General features: G+C 43.2%; 1 protein-coding gene across 2 annotated transcripts; it reads left to right on the top strand.

Annotated features, from left to right (window-relative positions):
- The first annotated feature begins 202 nt into the window (after positions 1-202).
- On the top strand, positions 203-19766 carry DHTKD1 (dehydrogenase E1 and transketolase domain containing 1). Of its 2 annotated transcripts, none has more exons than XM_065854885.2 (17): positions 203-404; positions 2931-3086; positions 3863-4074; positions 5869-6063; positions 6588-6857; positions 7477-7648; positions 9261-9459; positions 10746-11058; positions 12131-12215; positions 12890-13029; positions 13392-13542; positions 14767-14873; positions 16205-16369; positions 16752-16834; positions 17915-18084; positions 18604-18689; positions 19193-19766. In XM_065854885.2, the coding sequence occupies exons 1-17, from the start codon at positions 251-253 to the stop codon at positions 19292-19294; spliced, it is 2760 nt and encodes a 919-aa protein (XP_065710957.1). In that variant the 5' UTR covers positions 203-250; the 3' UTR covers positions 19295-19766. The 2 variants fall into 2 exon arrangements, with proteins under 2 accessions (XP_065710957.1, XP_065710966.1); XM_065854894.2 differs by lacking the exon at positions 203-404 and adding an exon at positions 2043-2195.
- Positions 19767-20825: the final 1059 nt, after the last annotated feature.

The following is a 20825-nucleotide window of genomic DNA, read 5'->3' as shown; positions in this document are numbered from 1 at the left end:
TTCAGGATTGTTTAACAGGAAATTTAGGCAGCCTTTTAATAGGAAATACCAGGATAGCACGATATACTTCTGAAGTCGCTGAAAGGCTCAGAGAAGCGGCCTGGACACTCAGATTTAAGGGCTACACACACGGCCGAGCCCCTGAGGGATCAGCCAACCGCGGCCGCCTCAGGGCTCGGGGCGGGGAGCGGCGGGTCCCACCCCGCGCCGTTGGCGGGGCCGGCGGTTGGCGGTCGGTAGCGGGGCGGCCATGGCGGCGGCGAGCGCCGTGCGCTGCGCTCTGTGGCGGGGCGGCCTGAGGCGCTGGTACCGCACCGAGCGGGGCGTCTACGGCTACAAACCGCGGAAAGCGGCGAGCAGGACACCGGCGGAGCCGCGCGGCGCCGGGGCGAACGGCAAAGCAGGTCGGACACCCCCGTCCCGTTCCCAGCGGGGCTGAGGGGAGGCCGGCGGGGGTTCCTCGGAGCGCGGAGCTGCTCGTCCCGCCGCGCGGTGGGGGGAGCCCGGGTGCGCGGCTCGGGCTGTGTTCGCCAGCCCCGCGCTCCTCTCAGGGAGCCGGCGGCTACGTGAGCTCTGAGGGGCCCAAAGTCCGAGGGCGTCGATCCGGAGCCGCCGCATGTCCCCGGGGCTCCGGGCGGTATTTCCTCGGGGCCGTTGGCTTCGGTTCCTGTAAGGCTGCGGGTATCTTGCCCAGCTCGGCGGGATGACGAGACTGTGAGCACGTCGAATGCTGAGATTCCCTCAGCATTGTGCTCTGGTGCTTCTTGTTAGGAGGGGGGTGGTTAATATGTCGAGAGAGGTTCTCCTCCTCCTCTGCTCTGCCCTGGTGAGACCACATCTGGAATATTGTGTCCAGTTCTGGGCCCCTCAGTTCCAGAAGGACAGGGAACTGCTGGAGAGAGTCCAGCGCAGGGCAACAAAGATGCTGAAGGGAGTGGAGCATCTCCCGTGTGAGGAAAGGCTGAGGGAGCTGGGGCTCTTGAGCTTGGAGAAGAGGAGACTGAGGGGCCACCTCATTAATGTTTATAAGTATATAAAGGGCGAATGCCACAAGGATGGAGCCAGGCTCTTCTCGGTGACAAGCAATGATAAGACAAGGGGCAATGGGTACAAACTGGAACACAAGAGGTTCCACTTAAATTTGAGAAGAAACAACTTCTCAGTGAGGGTGCCAGAGCCTGGCCCAAGCTGCCCAGGGAGGTTGTGGAGTCTCCTTCTCTGCAGACATTCAAACCCGCCTGGACACCTTCCTGTGGAACCTCATCTGGGTGTTCCTGCTCTGGTAGGGGGGTTGGTCTGGATGAGCTTTTGAAGTCCCTTCTAATCCCTGACATTCTGTGATTCTGGAGTTTTACCGCTCGTAAAAGTACCTGTGCCATGCGCCTATGTATTTTTCTTTTTCATGTAGTGCTTGAACTAGCTAAGTGCAGACAACTCTCTCCTGTGGCAGTAAGTGACGCTTTTAGCTCAGTTCGATAGTACAGCCAGACAATTTCAATCAGAAAACTGGGGTAGGAGCATCATCCCAGCATTAACACCTCAGGAGGCTCCGGTGGGAATTAAGCCCGTTGTGCAGAAGTGAAACTGGTTTGTCTGCCCCTGGACACCAAGTCCCGTCACTAAATAGTCTCCTTTTAAAGCAAGGAAAGCGTTAATATATTTCTACATTCTTCTTAAAAATCGCTTTTAAATGGCTCTGTTGCTGAGAGTATTTTGGGAAAAGTTATGTTATGTTCTCCTGTTGTAGAACTCATCAGAGAAAATGACCTGTTTGAATGGGCTGAGTGCATAAACGTAATACCCTGTTTCCCCAAAAGTAAGACAGGGTCTCATTTTAATTTTTGCTCAAAAAGATGCCTTTTAAAAACATATTTAGCTGCCTGGACACTACTAAAATTGACTTTTTAATGAACTGTAACCAGGGCTTATTTTTGGAGTAGGGTTTATATTTTGCGCGTGCTCAAAAATCCTGAAAAATCATGCTAGGGCTTATTTTTGGGGTAGGGCTTATTTTTGGAGAAACTGGGTAGCAGGAGCAGAGTGTCAGCAGTGGGAATAAGAATGGCAGAGAAATAACTGTGAAATGGCCTCAGAAATTGCAGTGTTTTGGAAAATGAAAAGTCTTCAGACCTGGATACTGCCAGCACTGCGCCTTTATCAGGCCGAAAAACCCCACGACACATGATGAATGCATTGTAAGCTGGTTCCTATCATTAATTTGTAGCAGATTCTGTTTGTAATGTATTTTATTGGTTTGCAATTTATTGATCTGGTTTGTGGCGTGTGCTCAATGACAGTAATGTTATGTGCATGACCTTTCAGCCGGTCAAGTTTTGCTTATGTTGATAATTTTGTGACGTTGGTGCCTGCAACAGTGTGTTGCTGGCGTCTGTTGAAAAACGCGTTCACGTATTTAAATTTTTGGTACATCTGGCTCAGCACGTACAAATGCTGTTGGCTAATGCAGGCACAGACATTTTTTGAAGTCGTAGGCTCCGAATTGTCCTTAAACCCTTATCTTTTTGTAATTCCAGCAAGGAACAGGGAGGAACGAGTGGTACGATTTGAGTTGGCTGAGGAAATCAGATTTTGCACACTGTTACTGTGCCATTCTTAGGTTGGCCATACCTGTTGTTAAGAGATTCAAAGCGAAACAAAGTGGCTTTGCATATGTTTACAGGAGCCTATGAGGGGAACTTGGGGGTAAATCTTAGTGTACTTGCTTGAAAATCTTGTTGGGTGAGCAGGTTTAGCACTTTGATGGATGTGAGCTGTTGTGGAATGATATGGTGCAAGCAACATGCTTAGAAAAATTATCATTCCAGCCAGAACCTTGATGATTATGGACAGAATACTCCTGTGTTGATGCTGTAAATGGATTAAATGTGAGCATGTGTGCAATACTGTTCTACTTTCTTTTTTGGTTTTAGTTGACCATGCTCTTGCTCGTTTAATAACTGCATATGCTGAACATGGCCACAAAGCAGCCAAAATAAACCCACTGTTTGCTGGCCAAGCTGTCATGAACATGGTACCTGAAATCCAAGAGTTGTCAGAAGTTCTTCAAGGGCCTCTCATTACTACAGGTAAATCTTCAGCCTTATCACAGCCAATTTGCTCCCTGGGTGATTTGTTTAGATGCTGTGTCCTCTGCAGAAGGGCTAAATATTGAGTGGTGGTTCAATCAGTAACGAACCATTGGTGGAAAAATGGTTAACTTTAGCCTACTTACATGTTTGTTGCAGAAGTCGTGGTATAATGAGTGGCTACCTTGTAGCACCTTTGGAAACCAGGAACATTTTAACTTGGTCTTATAACTTCTGAGGTTATTTATTAATTTCTTGTATTACTGTAATGTTCTATGATTTAGCGTAATACTTAGCACTGTAGTGAAGCTGCCAGAGCACAAGGGCAGAAGTCAGGACTTGTCTTTTCTTGGATCTCTTAGACTGTAGCTGTGGCCTTGAACAAAGGAGGGTCTCTCTCTATGCTTTGTTTTCTCCATCTGCCAAACAGGTCCTTACTTACTTGTAACGCAGCTGGAATCGGAGCTTGTGTCTCTGAGCCACAAGATACTGAGTGCCATACTGAGTCACAAAAACAGTAATGTTATGTCATTCATGGTAAATTCTTTCAGAAAGGTGTTCTTAGCACCTTAGAGATAAGCATGAGACCCTCATATTAATAACACTGAAGTGTGCTTATAAAAAATGTTCTTGAGTTTTCTCTTTAAATGGAGGAGAGGAAGACAAGACATTAATTTCTATGCTCAAAACGTTAATGTAATTGCAAGACAATGGTTTAGGTCTTAGTGCTTCCCCTTCCTCCCCCACAGTGGCTAATAACATTTATTTCCCACCAGGGCTTCTAAACATGGGAAAAGAGGAGGCTTCCTTAGAGGACGTGTTGGCTTACCTTGACCATATATACTGCGGGCATATCTCCATAGAAACAAGCCAGCTTTCAACTTTGGAGGAGAGAGAATGGTTTGCTAAAAGGTTTGAAGAGCTAAAACAAGAAGCATTTACACCTGAAGAGAAAAAGCACTTGTGCAAACTGATGTTGGAGTCCCAGGTACCTTGTTCATTACTATAGGATTGTAATAGAGTTGTGGAGTCTGTCACAAACCCGTTAGTGCTCCAGACATGATTCATGCAGAATGAGAACAATCGTTATCCTTGAAGGCTGTGAAGAAATACAAGATTTTGCCTGAAAAAGTGCAGTACACAAATGCAGGAATCTCATTGGAGGTTGTTCCTGAATTTACTTAGCATCCATTATTAAAACAAATGGTGCTACCTTTTGATTTGTATTGATTACTTTGGAAATTATGTATAGGAAAATATTTCCAACCAGTTCCAAACTGAAAACGCTTTTAGAACTAATTAGAACATGGATTGTGTGTAATATATATTCTTGTAACATGTAATCTTTGTCACCTGGACACACAAATAATGACCCTAAAAACCTGTGAGTAATCAGTCTTGAAAAGTATGATTCTCTTAGGCTAATGATCGGACAGCTTATATTAAATGTTACAGATGGGAATGCAAAGTTGGGCAGAGCTCTATGAAATTTTATGCTCTCCTGTAGCTGTTCTATGTTTTCCTTTCACCCTCATGCTGATCCGTTTTACTGCCTTTAAAGTATGATGTCTCAAGGTTTTGGGAGAACAAACCAGAGTTGGACTCAGGTGTTAGGTATATAGCAATGGTAAATTTGCTGCTTTTCAGCAAAGGAACCTTTGTTCAGTGAATTGTGTATGGAAGTGAAAGGTTCATGTACTTGCAAAATATGCAGAGAAAATTTGTTCCAAGACTTCTGTACTGTGAAAAAAATTACTTTTCCCCCCTCTTTTCTCTCTCTGTTATCCAGAAAGATGGAAAGGTAGAAGAGCAGGATCTGTGAAGGTGTCCCTGTTTCCAGTTTTCCAAGTGGAAGGAGTGTTAAATGTAATATTTACCAATGACTAAACAGAAGTATATGGCATATTTTGTGTTTTTCTTGCCTCTTTGGCAGTTAGGGGAATGTGTCAATGATACAGGAGGTTGAAATCAGGACCCTGATGTATTCCATTTTGCTTTCTGTATGACCAGAACTGTACTTATGAGTGTAGAATTTAACGTTTTTGAGAGGAAAATCTGCTTCTATGTGTGAAAAGTTTTGTGTGCATTATTCCTTAGAACTAAATGTTGCTTAGCTAGAAGGTGTTCAGCAGTTGGCTCACATCTTTGGCTGTGGCTCAGTTCTTCCCTTCCCAGTCACAGATTTCATTTATTTTCAGTCTTAAGTTGCAAAACACGACAGACACTTGCATTGCTTCCAAAACTTTGTCACTTATGAGAGCTGTCTAGGAGCAGATGAATGATGCATGAGGAGTGAGAGGAAAATGAAGTAAATATAGATTCCTTTATTTTCCTTTTCTCAAGCATTCTTCTACCTATGTACTAAGGACTATGTCTAATGGTAATGAAAATGAAACACTGTGCTTCTCTAGCACTTTGCATCTCAGGATGGTTAAGGTTCATAACATAAAAGAACAGCATTCCTTTATTTCCACCTCAAATAGGTAAATTATCAAGGAATTTGTAAATTGCTCTGTGTTATGTTTCTTCATGCATCTCCTTCCATGTTAGGTAGAGACAATTTGGTCCTCAGTCCAACGTTTTTCTGCATAAGAAGAGATTTCTTGTAGTCCTCATACCTTCTGGTCTTAAACTGTGTGGGTGGAGAATGAGCTGAGACTTTCAAGGTGTATGCTTAAGTTTGTACGCCTTAAAGGTACAAAAATAAATCATATTTCAATTTAATAAACAGAAGACTGCTGCTTAAAATAGCCTTATAGCGAAGGTGTTCTGTTTTTAATAGGAGTTCGATCGCTTCTTAGCCACGAAGTTTGCCACAGTGAAGCGGTATGGTGGTGAAGGAGCGGAGAGCATGATGGGTTTCTTCCACGAGTTGTTCAAGATGTGTGCGTACAGCGGTGTGACAGATATCATCCTTGGAATGCCTCATCGCGGAAGACTTAATCTTCTTACGGGTTTACTTCAGCTTCCACTTGAGGTAAGAGACATACAATCTTATTGACAGTTGCTCTGTGCCTATTCCCTTCTGTCAGCATCTCAGCCAGATCTTCGTGGGAGATTGTTAACAAGAACTCTGATGAAGTTCTCTTTATCTGTTATCCAAAGCATCCTTGCAATTTCAGGAATAGGAGAGGATACAGTTCTGTAAATGTTTTTATTTCAGTGTGTTAATGGATCGTAAAGGTGTTGGTCTCTCCTCCCAAGTAACAAGTGATAGGACAAGAGGAAATGGCCTCAAGATGCGCCAGGGGAGGTTTAGATTGGATATCTGGAAAAATTTCTTCATGGAAAGGGTTGTCAGGCATTGGAACAGGGTGCTCAGGGAACTGGAGGAGTCACCATCCCTGGGTTTAAAAGGTGTTTAGATGAGGTTCTTAGGGATGTGGTTTAGTGCTAGAGCTAGGTTAGGTTATGGTTGTACTCGATCTTGAGAGTCTATTCCAACCGAAGTGATTCTATGATTTTATGAAAGAGGATTTAACCAAATTTGTTTCCATGCAGCTCATGTTCCGTAAGATGTGTGGTTTGAGTGAGTTTCCAGAGAATTCAGCAGCCATTGGGGATGTTCTCTCCCACCTGACATCTTCTGTAGATCTGGACTTCGGTTCACACAGGCCTGTGCATGTCAGCTTGCTACCCAACCCCTCACACTTAGAAGCAATCAATCCAGTGGCCGTGGGCAAGACACGAGGAAGGCAACAGACTCTGCTCGATGGAGATTACTCCCCAGAGAGCTCCGCACAGCCTGGAGACAGAGTTATTTGCCTGCAGGTATTTTGCTCACAATTTGTAACTGATCTTTGTAAGACATCTTTGACTTGCGTATGAAGTGGTATTTATAGAAATATCAAAAAAAACCTGAATAAACGTAGAATATCAAGAACTGGGATCCTCTTTATGGAGAAAGATGTGAGAAAGGAAGATTTCCAGGTGACATGTTTGATGATACTGGCATTTAAACAACTTCAGTTCTAAGATTTTTTTAAGAACTGGTTCTGATACCTTCCTTTATTTTAATAATACTCTGCATTGAGAGCCATGTGTGCCTGTCCTCACAGACCACTTTTGCATTTAAACCACCACTGTCAGCTTTCTTATAAATTAAATGGGTTTGGAGAAGAGCTTTCAACAAGGTTGCAAAGCATACAAGGGGGTTTAGGATTTTTTCATTTTATCATGGTACTGTTGAAGAAAGTCTGCTGGAATCACTTTTTACTCCCTGAACTGTCATTTATAGCTGTGGAGGCAGTCCTAAATAATCAGTGAAGCTGGCCGAAACGATATCTGTTCCACCTCCTCAAAAAGATCTGGCTTAATGAGTTATGGTTTTGATTTTGCTGTTCCTCCAGTGTTTTCTAATGAGACTTTTCCATCTTCTTCCCTAACGTAGGTTCACGGCGATGCTGCTTTCTCTGGGCAAGGGATTGTTCCTGAAACACTGACCCTCTCTAATCTACCGCATTTCAGAGTTGGTGGGAGCATCCATTTGATTGTTAATAACCAGCTGGGCTATACCACTCCTCCAGAGCGAGGAAGATCATCTCTGTACTGCAGTGACGTTGGTATGTATAGTTAATCAGAAGGAAGCTTGGCTGTTGTGTCAGAAATGATTTTTAACTCCAGTGTGAAGATACTATTCTGTGGCCTTTTTATAGCAAGTGCCTATCAGCTCTAGGGAGTTAGATTAATATATCTCCATTCTCATGATAGTGTAGCAATTAAAATTATTGTTGATTATTACTTCCTACTAGCAAAAATTCAGATGCTGGAAATGTGCCCTCCCCCATCTGCTTTATGGCAAAGACCAAATATCAAGGGAAAATCTTGTCACATTTTTACGGGATAAAATATTTGCAAAATTTCTGTGAAGTCTTTATAACTCATTTAATTTCTGCCATATCATTGACAGCTTTTAAAAATATATTGTGTTGGAGCGTATAATAGGCGTATTTTGGAAAGATCTTGTTAGATTTGACCAAAATTATTCCAGTGTAGTTTTGGAGAAAGATTTGTAAGTCAGATACTCCTTAGTTTTTCTGGTTGGTTTGTTGTCAGGTGAACTTGTGGAGCTTTTAATTAAAAGATGAGGTTCATGCTATTTCTAAGGTTAAACTAGAAGTTTTTTTATTTGGACTGGTCTTTCTTAGTGATAAGCAGATGTATAGTAATCAGCAAGATCAGAGACATAGCAGTTAGTTCCCTTGTGTATGTCTCCTAGAATTAAAAATACACTAATATATGTTTTTAAGACTCAACATCAAGTGTTTGTGTTTGTCTTATGTTTTCTTCAAATGGAATTGGTAGATTCATTAATTCTGATAAGGTAGATAGTGTATATTGCTGCTTTTTACCTGGGCTGGTTTTGTGTTGTGGGTTTGTTTTCTGTTGTGGCGGTGGGGTTTTTTGGGGAGGAAGGGGGATGTGTTTTTGTTTGGTGGGGTTTTTTTTTTTGCATCCTTACTTTTCCTTTCTTCTTACCTGATCAGTGCGGGGCAGTGTTACCCATTTAAGCTTCAGAATTTGGCTAGGGAGGGAAACTTGATGTGAGTCAAGAAAGGCTTGAAGCATCTTAATCTCCCAGAATTTGGCAAGATAAAGTACAAGAGGATCACTCTGTTCCTGGGAAGATGTGCAGCCAAATTGTCATACAGGAGAGGGTGTTAAGATGTTTGAATTGTGCAGCGTTGTTTTTAATGAAGAGACCTTTCTGCCTGGAGGAGCAATGGACAGAATAACTACTAACAAGGGAGAAGATTGTTTCTGGCGTGTGTGAATTCATAGAAGTGACAGTTTAGGATAAGAAGGAAACAAAACTCAGTTTTTGTTTGAAGGAGAAGCAATCAAGTCATTCCCTCCCATTCCTCGTGAACTTCCATCCAGATTAGGAAGATGTGGGAACTGTGTATAGAAAGTCCTCTGAGAATTTACTGCTGGTAGAGAAGTTCTGTTCAAACTGTGACAAATATAATGGGTCGGGTTAATTACCCTTTCTCTTGAGGGAGACTCCTACTCCTTACCCCAGCTCTCATCACAGAGAGCATCTTTTGTAGATTTGTTTTTGTTAAATACACTTCACCTGAGTTGTTGGTAATTTTCAGCAGAGTAGGTGGGTGTCTGTTTTCTTTTGAAGGCGTTGATGTGATTACTGTTGTTATGTTTTGAATCCCTGGGCAGGTAAAATTGTTGGATGCGCAGTTATCCATGTGAACGGGGATGACCCTGAAGAAGTTGTCCGTGCCACACGGCTGGCTGTTGAGTACCAGCGCCAGTTCCGCAAGGATGTAATAGTGGACTTGCTGTGCTACAGACAGTGGGGCCACAACGAGCTTGATGAGCCATTCTTCACCAACCCCAGCATGTACAAAATCATCAGGTAAGGGAAACACCACCTGATGGGGGAACCCAAAAGGTAACAACTCAGTATTGCCTGCAACTGTAATAGAAGTCTCTGTATAATGAAGATCCTTTGCTGTACCGACAAATCTTTATCTAAATGTAACTACACTGTCAGCAGCCAGTGACTAAGGTGTGTCTGCTAATGACATGTTAATGAAGGTAACCATTGATATCGATTCTTGAATATGAAGCTTGATGCCTCTTGGGGAACAATCTTGCAGATATCCCTTGGATTTCAAGTTCATGATTGTGCTAGTAATCAGAAGACAAAGTTGTCTTCTGTGTGCTAGAGGGAAGAGTAGATGGTGTGGGAGGGTGAGCAGGAAGACTGTGTGACGTCCGTCTCGTCTTTGCCTGGTACTGCTGGTTCCAATGGGGACTCATCTTCATGAGCACTTTAATGTATTCAGGTTCCATCTTTATCCCCAAATAAAAATACACATAAAATGTTTTAACCAATGAATTCTGGTATTTTAGGTGAAGGATTTATGGAACGGTTGGCTTGATGGAATGGTTGGCTCCTCTTATGAGGAGCGGCTGGGAGACCTGGGGGGTTCAGCCTGGAGAACAGGAGGCTGAGGGGAGACCTTCTGATCTCTGCAACTACCTGAAAGGAGGTCATAGCATGGAGGGTATTGGTCTCTTCTCCCAAGTAACAAGTGACAGGATGAGAGGAAATGGCCTCAGGTTGTGCCAGGGAAGGTTTAGATTGGATATTGGGAAAAATTTCTCCCCAGAAAGGGTTGTCAGGCATTGGAACAGGCTGTCCAGGGCAGTGGTGGAATCACCATCCCTGGAGGTGTTTAAAAGGCATTTAGACGAGGTTCTTAGGGACATGGTTTAGTGCCAGTGTTAGGTTATGTTTGGACTGGATGATCTTGAGGGTCTCTTCCAAGCGAAATGATTCTATGACTCCCAGCTAATACTGAAATCCTACTGTCAATTTGAAGAAAATATGCACAACAGCACAGAGTCAGTTGTTAGTGGTAGGTTTTTTTGACTTGCTTTTCCTTGTAATTGCCAACTACAGGCACTTATTTTTTTCAATTTTTAAAAATTTTTAATAAAGGACGGTAAATCACATATCCAAGATAATTATTATATTTCTGGAAATGCCAAGAAAGCAAACTTGATGCAAAAGAGTATAATGCGCCAGGACATAGTTTATTTTAGTTTTCCATGGTAGCTGACAGTAATAAGGTGGTCTGCAGTGATGCTGTTTTCAGGCTTAATGTCTATGGGGTTTGATTCCCTCCCTGACAGATCCCGTAAGAGTATCCCAGACACATATGCGGAACACCTCATAGCTTCTGGGCTCATGACTGAGGCTGAAGTATCCGACATAAAGATGACGTACTATTCTAAACTGAATGATCATCTCGCCAACATGACTCTGTATAGTCCACCTCCGACCAACCTGCAGGCTCACTGGAAAGGCTTGGTCGAGCCTTCTGCGAAAATCACCACTTGGGACACAGGTATGCCCGTGCCGCTGCTGCAGTTCATTGGAGTCAAGTCCGTGGAGGTGCCTGAAGAACTCCAGGTGCACAGCCATCTTCTAAAGACCTACGCACAGGTCAGTAGAGCATAATGATGCTTCTAGTTCCGTTGCTCAAAGATGTGACTTGTTACAGGAAAAACTCGAAACACAGCGAGGCTGCCAGTTAGAGAATAGCAGAGTGTTCTCTACGAAAAACAGCTCGTGATCTTTTTTGAGGCTGAAATTTTCCTCCAGTTTTGGAGAAAGATTTGTCCTCTCCTCCAAATCTGACGGTAACTTAATTTTGTTATTTCAACAATATATTGTTGCAATGAAGAATAAAGCTCATAGAAAATACAGTTTATTATTCTTACAAATAATAGAAACTATTATGATAAATTACTGTCATTTATATACTCCATAGTTATAATGAATACTTTGTGAGAAAATGAATCAGGAATTTGGTAATAGTGTACACAGTTTCTGAAGACAGTAGTGAGTGTTTATTTTTTATATATATAAACATAAGCATACACATGTGGCTGAGTTTGACAGTCAGTTTTCAATAGCTCGTAAGCTTGTGTGCAATAACTGGATTGGTTTGGGTTTGTGACCATTTCCCTCTGATGAATGATGACCATGTGCAGGTGTCTAGTTGGCAGCTATAGAGAGACCCTGAGTTGGATATTTCAGAAGCCTAATGTTCTCGCCTTCCCAGTTCAAGGCAAGAACACCACAGCTGCGTATGAACATTTATCTGCAGTTCTGCAGGCCAAAATGGGAGAATTCTGGAAACTGAAATTCTGACACCTGGTATCTTTCCTCATTACTAACCAGACAAACCAAAAGTCTGCCAAGAGCACGCTCTGTGCTGTTTTAAGATTTTTAATATTTTTAGACTAAGATCTAATTTGTCAATCCACGGTTTGTTGACTGTCAAGTGAACGTGTGTGTCATCTGTGGTTCTGTGGTCCTCAGGGCAACTTTGTTTGGGATATGCTGAAATAAGAGACCATGGATTCCAAACCAGCCTATGTTTGCTGCAGGGATATAGCATTTCTCTCTGTAGCACTTCTGTTTTCCTAGCTTTTAATATTGATCTATGCCACAAAAAGAGATATAGAAGGGAAAATGCAAAGTAGTAACTTTTTCTTGTTTACTTGTTCAGTCAAGAGTTCAAAAAATGGAGGAAGGAAAAAAGCTGGACTGGGCAACAGCTGAAGCTTTAGCATTTGGTTCCCTGCTGAGCCAAGGTAAGAGGCAATCAGACAGCAGACAAGAAAATATTTTTGCCTTGATGGCAATAAAGTATAACATTAGACTTTTTAGGTGTTTTCAAGTCCAAAGATTGATACAATGTATAAATTTGACAATATGCATTTGCACGATCCTAAGAGAAAGTTAATCTGAGTCCACTATGTTGCTAATAAATATTAGTGACAAATGTAGATTGGGTACTACATGTCTTCAAAGAATTGTTGCTCCCTTTCAACCCCCAAAGTATGTTGGTGCTTAGTGCTAAGCACATGAGCAATGCAGCTGACATCAGTGAGGCCTCCCATAAACTTACCTTGAGTGTGTTTCATGCTACAATTTCTTTTCCGTCCCCTTTAGCCTGATTTCATACCTTCATTTATATATGATACAGGATGCACATGTTTCGCAGTTTGCTTCAGTAAATTGAACCACTTACCACAAAATAATTCTTGGCTGCAAAAAGGAGAAAAGAGAAACATCTGAGCATCTCTCAGATGTGCTTGTGAGTTGGAGCTGCTGCTGGTTAAATAGTCCATCTTGGATTTGACGTTGCTGATGAGGGGAAAGACTTAACAAGAGAAGTAATATTTTAGAAGTGAGGAGTTGCTGTTCTGCAGGTTTTCTTCTTACGTGACTTGCTAATCCAGTGTTTTGTTTATTGCTTGGCAAGGGTTTAATATCAGACTAAGTGGACAAGATGTTGGCAGAGGAACTTTTAGCCAACGACACGCGATGTTGGTTTGCCAAGAGACGGATGATACGTACATTCCTCTGAATCACATGTCCCCAGACCAGAAGGGTTTCCTAGAGGTACGTTCTGTGGTCCATGAGACAACCTTCTTCAAGTTGAGCTGAAACAATGCATATTTTAAAGCTGCTGAGACATATGTAGGTAGCCTGTACATTCTGGCAAACCCCAGAAAAAGAGACAAAACTGTCAGGGCACAGCCATTTTTGTAGTTACCCCTTTACAAATTTAACAAGGGGTTTTGCTTTTCCTTGAGAGATCAACTATTACTCTTTCCACCTCTGTGTCTTCATTCAAAAGAAAAAAGAGGTGACCATCAGTTGCCTATAGGAGTGCATGTCCTCAGTGTGCCTGGTTCCAAAGGTTCTTAACTCTGGGATGTCTTCCTCGTCACCCACCCCTCCCAATAATTTCCTTTTGTTAGGTGAGTAACAGCCCCTTGTCTGAAGAAGCTGTGCTTGGTTTTGAATATGGAATGAGTATTGAGAGCCCTAAGTTACTGCCAATTTGGGAAGCTCAATTTGGAGACTTCTTTAATGGAGCCCAGATAATATTTGACACTTTCATTTCTGGAGGTGAGTGTACAAGGAGCTAATATATTTAAAATTTAATCATTTGTAGTAAGTGCATTTTTAGAAAATTCTTCATCTATAAAGTAAAAGGGCAACATGTTGCAAAAAGAATTCTGTTTTCTCAAGAAGTTTTGTGAGCTTGCCTGTGTGGTCCTGACTTCTAAGCAGCTTTTCTCTGAAGAGAATCCATCAAAAATCCTTGGCAGAAGACAGTAATTCCAAAGGACATTTGATTATATTAATGGACTTTCTTCCCTCACCTGTCCCAATAAATTTACTCTGTTTATGTATATTTGATACCTTTTTAGGCTGTACTTTTCCCGCTTGAGGCATCAGAAACATTCCTGAAGCAATACAGAAGGAAAATAATGATTATTTGAATCCCCACAATAACGCCTTACAAACAACCTCTCATTTTGACTCTAGCATGTTTTCAGAGTGCTCAGATACTGCAAAAAGACCTCTCTGAGCTGGAACATGCTGAGAAAATGCTAAGATGGATTTCTAGAGTGGAATTCCTTGTATGTAAGCATCCAGGATTTTGGCATCTAGCCTCGGCTAGGCCTCTGCACTCCCTCTATAATCACAGATGGAAATTCAGAGTCCCTCTTATCCCATCTGTCCTTAACATGTATTTGAAGCTGGGATGAATTATCTTCTGGGTTTAACTGTAATCCCCTAAATAGCGCAGGAGGTTTGGCACAGCACAGGGAAATTGCCTGTGGCTCGCGCTGCGGCGATAGCTGGGACTGGCTCACAGGATGCTGCCTGGATCATGCCTGCAGATGACCAGATGACAAGGATGTGCAGAAAATATGTAATGAATTATGGTTAGGGGTTTTCTCACTGAAAATAATTACCTTTGAGGGCCCCTCTTAGTCAGGAGAACAATTCCATTAAGAGGATTCATACATACTGTTGTGGGTATTTAGACTAAGATTTAAAGTCTTCACCATGTCACACATGCTCCACATGGAGGCTTAAGTCTTGTGGAAGCCCGAAGTTACATGATAATTTCAGCAACTTCATACCATCTTCTGCATCCTGTTTCACAGTTGCCAATCTCATGGTAAAATGCCAGCAGCATGTTTTAGGCTTGTGTTTAATCATGTGGAAATTAACTATTATTTTCTCCTGAGTAGTTTATGCAAAATAAGATGTGTTTTGGGCTTTATGTTCTGTAGAAATGATTGTTTCTTTCTTTCCTCCTCATCGTGTGTGTTTTAGGTGAGGCCAAATGGCTTCTGCAGAGTGGGATAGTCATTCTTCTTCCCCACGGCTATGATGGTGCAGGCCCTGAGCACTCATCCTGCCGGATGGAACGGTTCTTACAGGTACCGTGCCGAACATCTCAGATTCACGTATCCCCCAGCACAGCACCAGCAACCAGTGCTCTGGGAGTCCTGTCACAAAATTCCACATCCTGATATACAGGCCAGTGACATCAGGAACTGGAGACTTATCAGTATCATACCATCGCAGGGAGATAGGAATGGGGGCTGGGATGAAAGTGGAGGAAGAAAGGAGACTGTGATGAGAAGACGGAGGTCTGGAAGTCATGAGGAAACAGCTTTGGTTTAAATGCTGCCACAACAGCTCTGGTGCAAGACTCTGGTTGAGCCTTGTAATAAATGCTGCTTGTTCCTGTTGCATCTCTGTCACCTGCCCAAATGGGTGTGTGGTAACATGATCTCTCTGGTGACCAATGACAGAACTAGAGGGGACGGCAGGAAGATGTGCCAGGGGAGGTTCAGGTTGGACATCAGGAGAAGGTTCTTCACCCAGAGGGTGCTGGACACTGGAACAGGCTCCCCAGGGAGGTGTCACGGCCCCAAGCCTGACAGTGTTCAAGAAGAGACTGGACAACACCCTCAGACACATGGTGTGAACTGTGGGGTTGTCCTGTGCAGGGACAGGAGTTGGACTCCATGATCCTTCTGGGTCCCTTCCAACTCAGGACATTCCATGATTTTACGAAATTTTGTAATATGAGATTTGCCCTAGTAGGATGTGCTTCAGTACTGCCTGCTGTCTTTTTTCTTCATTGCTGCTCTTCAGCAATGTCACTGTAGCACAGAATGAGTCCAGTAGCAAGACACAATTGCTGAATTGCAAATAGGAGAGCTCTGATGAACTCTTCTTGTAGAAAACATTTTGGGAGTTGGCATCAGAAACAGGCATCTGCCCTCTGGTACAAACCACTCACAGATCTGTGCACTATGCACAGAGCATACAAAAAGGACACTGGCCACTATTAAATATCAATTAGTAATCTGTGGCACATTAAAAAATCCACTATTGCGCTCTTCTGATGTAGTAAGTAAAAGGCTTTTCATCTGAGTAATGGCTTGGGGAGGTGTTTGCAGTATGTTTAGAGAGGTGCTACTACTCTGATGAAGGAGTCACGACCTCTCCGCTGTTAGAAGAACTCATGCCCTGGTTATGATGTGCTAGAAGGAGGCAGTTCAGCTATAATCTTGCCAGTTAAATGCTAAAGCCATTTCTTCTCTGAAGTTGTTCATCCCTTGCAATCGATGTCTGACTCAGTACATTTGCTCTTATATTCTTCTACTAGTCAGCGTGCCTAATGTGCCTGGGTTCTGTCTTGCATGTTTCGCTCACTGCTTGCTTCTTGACAAGGTATTGCTGTCTTTTCCGTACACAGATGTGTGACAGCTCAGAAGAGGGGGTCGATGGGGACCAGGTGAACATGTCAATTGTGCATCCCACCACCCCAGCACAGTATTTCCATTTACTCCGGCGGCAAATGGTCCGAAACTTCAGGAAACCTCTCATTGTTGCTTCTCCCAAAGTGTTACTCAGGCTTCCTGTAAGATTAAAACTTTATTTTTCTTATTTGTTTCCTTCCCTCTTCTTCCTCCTTTTCTGTGTTCTCTTCCCCTTTCTCTTTGTTCTTCCCCTGTGTTCTCTCTCTGTTTTGGGGTCACATTGATGGGGTTTTGTCTGTTTGGGGCAGGAGAGGTTGGGAATTAAAGCTGTGTGGAGTTGAGCTACAAGCAGGGTTGATTCTAGGTCTGGTGGTGTTCCTGGGAATCCTACCATCCCACCATTCATCTGTGGGAGTGGGAATGGGAAGGAGAGGGAAGTTTGTGTCCTTTGTACTTAAAACCCTGTCTTGGTCTCCTCTCCCCAGCTCTGGCTTGAGGGAAAATGCAGTTAGTTTTGGTAACTCCCAACTCTCCCCCATGCAGGCTGCTGTATCAAGTTTTGAAGAAATGGCTCCAAGGACAACTTTCAAGCCTGTCATTGGTGACTCCTCCGTAGATCCTAAAAGGTAACTCTGTTTTCTTAGAGGAAAAGCTCAGATGGGATGTCCTGTCCCCTTCCGCCCAACAGCTCAAGTCTGAGGTGGCATGAAAGAGGTGACTTTTGGGGGGAAAACGTTTTATGGTGGGTGACTTAGTTTTACTTATTTTTCTCCTTGTCTTCTGCTTACTTGCTGGTAGTTACTGCATCTGCAGAACACTAAAGTGTTCAGGCTTTCAGCCCCTGCCCCAGGGGGAGGCCGTGACCACAGTCTGATGGTGCAGAATAGCACCTCACCCTGTATATAACAGTCAGTGGGAGCAGCTGTTACCTGGAGAGATGCAGAATTTTTGTTCTGGTGTTGGAACACCTGAACTGATGAAGTTAAATTAGGGTAATAATAAATTGTGTATATATATATCTATATCTCCCTCCCTCCCTTCAGATATTGTAGAGAATCCTGTTCATAATGGGCAATTCTGGCCTTTACTTTTTTTGCTCCTAAGGTTCTTATCTTGTCCTTGCCCTGGTAGTACCCGAGTCTGACAGCATCCCTGATGTTTGCATCCTCACCCACAGTCAAAAGGCTGGAAATATCTCAGCATCTTGTTTTTTTAGGTAGGATGGTGAGGCAGAATGGGTGAGTTTTCTCTCCTCACCTTTGTCCAGTAAAGGTAGGCAGCCAAGACCTCTCTGATTGCTGGAGGGTTTTGCGTATCTCCAGCAGGCAGTTCCTCTTTGACTTGGGAAGGAATTCTCCTCTGGAGGTACTTCTCTTGCTCTCTGGTTTATTCTCTATGGAGAATGCACAGATCACTAGCTTGGACAAGGTGTTTAATTTTTAGACAGTTAAAGCTAAGAGAGATGAATTCCATTGTAAGGTAACTTTCCCACGATTACTGAAGAAACAGGCCTTGGCATACTGTGCCCAGCTGTTGGAGGGGAGTGGGAGGGAAGGGAATGCAAAGAAGAGAAAAGATGGTCTAGGGTAGCAATTTAGCTTCATAAAGTTGTCTTTAAATTTTGGTTGTTTTTACTGCATATGTGAAAACATTCTGCATAGAGTTTCTGTAAAACACTGACCTTGAAACATTTCTGTTTTCTTTAGTGTCACCCAAGTAGTGCTCTGTTCTGGTAAGCATTACTATGCTTTGGTGAAGCAAAGAGAGACTCTAGGACAGAAACATCACAACACAGCTATCCTGAGACTTGAAGAACTGTGTCCTTTCCCCCTGGAAGCTCTACAGCAAGAGTTGAGCAAATACAGCCATGCCAAAGGTCAGCCAGATTTTTACCTTTTTTGGTTCTAGACTCTTTGAAGTATTGAACTGAATCTGTTGCCTGTCTGTTGGGATGAAGAGTTGTAGTGGCTTTTGCCTCTTCACTTCCCCCCCATCCATCTAGTGTATCTGGAGTGAGATAATACAAATGTTTACCACTTGTCCAAAAAGAACTTGTCTCTCTGCTATTGTTAGCTTCCATAAGGTACTAGTAAAAGTTTGAGTTAACCATTTGCAGCATTTTTTGCATTGTTTTTTGCAGTCCAGTCCTCTCAGTAGCATTTGAAAACCGCAGTACAAAAGCAGAATAGCCCCACAGTATTATCCTAGTGGTGGACATACTTTTGGTTTGATTTCAGCAAACTGTGACCTGCAAGGGAATTCAATCTGGCAAGCCTTCATTTCAGAGATAGTGCCAAGACAAAAAAGGCAGAGATGCTACCAAAGAAAAAACTTCTCTTGAGCTGTTGGAAAGACAAATATGTGCATTTGTAATGTACCCTTATCCTTCATTTAGCATTTGTCTGGAGTCAGGAAGAACCACAGAACATGGGTCCATGGTCCTTCGTGTCACCACGGTTTGAAAAACAGCTGGGGGTTAAGGTAAGATGTCCCTGTGGTGTTTAATTTTTCAAAATGAAGTTTGAAGTTCTCCTTGAATGCAAAATTCTGTGATGCTTGCACAAAAAAAAACCTGGTCCCGATGCCTAAACCAAATGTGTGCTCTAATTTAAGCTACCTGTGGTCTTTATAGCACCATTTAGTGGTGATGAGCAGGACTGGAGCTTTCTTTTACCAGGTGTTTAGTCTAAGTAGGGAGAATGATGAAAGATTCCAGGTAGGAAACACAGTGCTTGAAGTGAGTAGGAGGAGAATCCAAAGCTGCTGTTTGCCCTGGTAGATCGTGCACTGTAATATTCTTGAGATTGTGCACTATAATGTTCTTGGAGCCAAGATCTTTGGGAGAGGGTAGATAACTTCCTGCATTACTGCCAGCTGGAGCTGCCCAACATCTGACAGTAGATGTCAACATGGCATCGGAGGTCCTCAAGATGTGATCCTATGCTTGTGCTTCATTAATTATTTCCTCCTGACTCAAATTTCAGCTCCGTCTTGTGAGCAGACCTCCTCTACCAGCCCCAGCAGTTGGCATTGGAACTCTGCACCACCAGCAGCAGGAAGACATTCTTACCAACACATTTATCTAAGTTTTCAACGGACAGACTATGCCTGCTGTCTGCCAGTCATGTTTGGTGTCTCCTCCTATGAAGAAGAACAAAAGCCAGACCCTTAAGACTCTCAGTTCTCTGAAACAGGAAAGAAGAATGCAAAAAGTACTGTAATGATAAAGCAATTTTTTCATGTAGGGGAATACCTAAAGATGAGAGGTGATGCCTGTTTCTCTAGATACTTCTTATTCTTTTATAGTATTTTCTAAAGCATAACTTTTTAAAGTTAAAACCAACCAACCAAACCCCCCAAAAAACAAAAAATGAAACAGTCTGGGGGGCAGATAGGTGAAGTGGCTGTAAAATACCTGATACCACCTTACTTATCTGCACTTGCCAGGTCCCTGGGATGGTGCATGTGTGGAAACAGTTTCTGTTTCCACAGATTTGTCAGTACTGTTAGTTTGAATAAATGTCTCCCCATGCCTGGGGATGAGCCATTTCTATAGCAGAGTGTTGTGGATTTTTCTCAATTCTTTCCTATGGGCCAGGAATGAAATCTGTTGCAGCTGTTTGTGCTTTTCTCAACACATGAGCTGTTAAACCAAGATTCCTGGGGAGATTGCAGGTTGACTTCTGAAGGCTTCAGGCACCACTGTCTCTCTCGCAGGGAAAAGTGGTGCTTTCACATGAAGCTCGGAGGGCAGAAGGCATGCTGCAGGGATTGTGCCATATTTTAAAACCATATTTTGTAGAGGCCAAACCAGTTTCTAGAGGCTAGCCTGCAGAGTGACACTAACTCCTACATGGGAATATTTTCTTAATGTCATTTTTCTGGTCTGTTGTTGTTTTTTTTGGTTTTGTTTTGTTTTTTTTTTTTTTTAACCCCGAGATCTATCCTGATCTGGAGTCCTGTTGGGAGGTTCCTGAGTAAAAATTCTTTGCACTGTAGGTATCACAGAATTTGTCTTGAAAAAAATGTGTTAATGAAACAGGTTATAGAAAAAACTGGACATGAGCCGGCAATGTGCGCTTGCAGCCCAGAAGCCAACAGTGTCCTGGGCTGCATCACAAGGAGCGTGGGCAGCAGGTCAGGGAGGTGATTCTGCCCCTCTGCTCCACTCTGGTGAGACCCCACCTGCAGTGCTGGTCCAGCTCTGGGGTCCTCAGCACAGGACACACATGGACCTGTTGGAGAGGGGCCAGAGGAGCCACAGAAATGACTGAGGCTGGAACAGCTCTGCTGGGAGAACAGGCTGAGAGAGTTGGGGTGTTCAGCCTCTGGAAGAGAAGGGAGACCTTATTGTGGTCTTTCAGTACCTTAAGGTGGCTGATAAGAAAGATGGGGACAGACTTTTCAGTGGGGCCTGTTGCGCTAGGACAAGGGGTGATAGTTTTAAACTAGAACAGGACAGATTCAGACCAGACAAAAGGAAGAAATTTTTTATAACAAGGGTGGTGAAACACTGTCCCAGGTTGCCCAGAGAGGTGGTGGATGCCCCATCCCTGGAGACATCCCAGGCCAGGCTGGACGGGGCTCTGAGCAACCTGATCTGGGTGAAGATGTCCC

This window comes from Patagioenas fasciata, chromosome 1 (genome assembly GCF_037038585.1).
Source record: "Patagioenas fasciata isolate bPatFas1 chromosome 1, bPatFas1.hap1, whole genome shotgun sequence".
In the NCBI taxonomy this organism is placed as follows: domain Eukaryota; kingdom Metazoa; phylum Chordata; class Aves; order Columbiformes; family Columbidae; genus Patagioenas; species Patagioenas fasciata.
The sequence above is the reverse complement of the archived record's forward strand: the minus strand, read 5'-3'. Positions and strand labels throughout refer to the sequence as shown.

Excerpts from the sequence above, each read along its gene's own strand:
- DHTKD1 (XM_065854885.2), top strand. The coding sequence starts at position 251 with ATGGCGGCGGCGAGCGCCGTGCGCTGCGCTCTGTGGCGGGGCGGCCTG. Across the intron at positions 405-2,930 it reads CGGGGCGAACGGCAAAGCAG|TTGACCATGCTCTTGCTCGT; the intron begins GTCGGACACCCC and ends TTTTGGTTTTAG. Across the intron at positions 13,543-14,766 it reads TGACACTTTCATTTCTGGAG|GTGAGGCCAAATGGCTTCTG; the intron begins GTGAGTGTACAA and ends TGTGTGTTTTAG.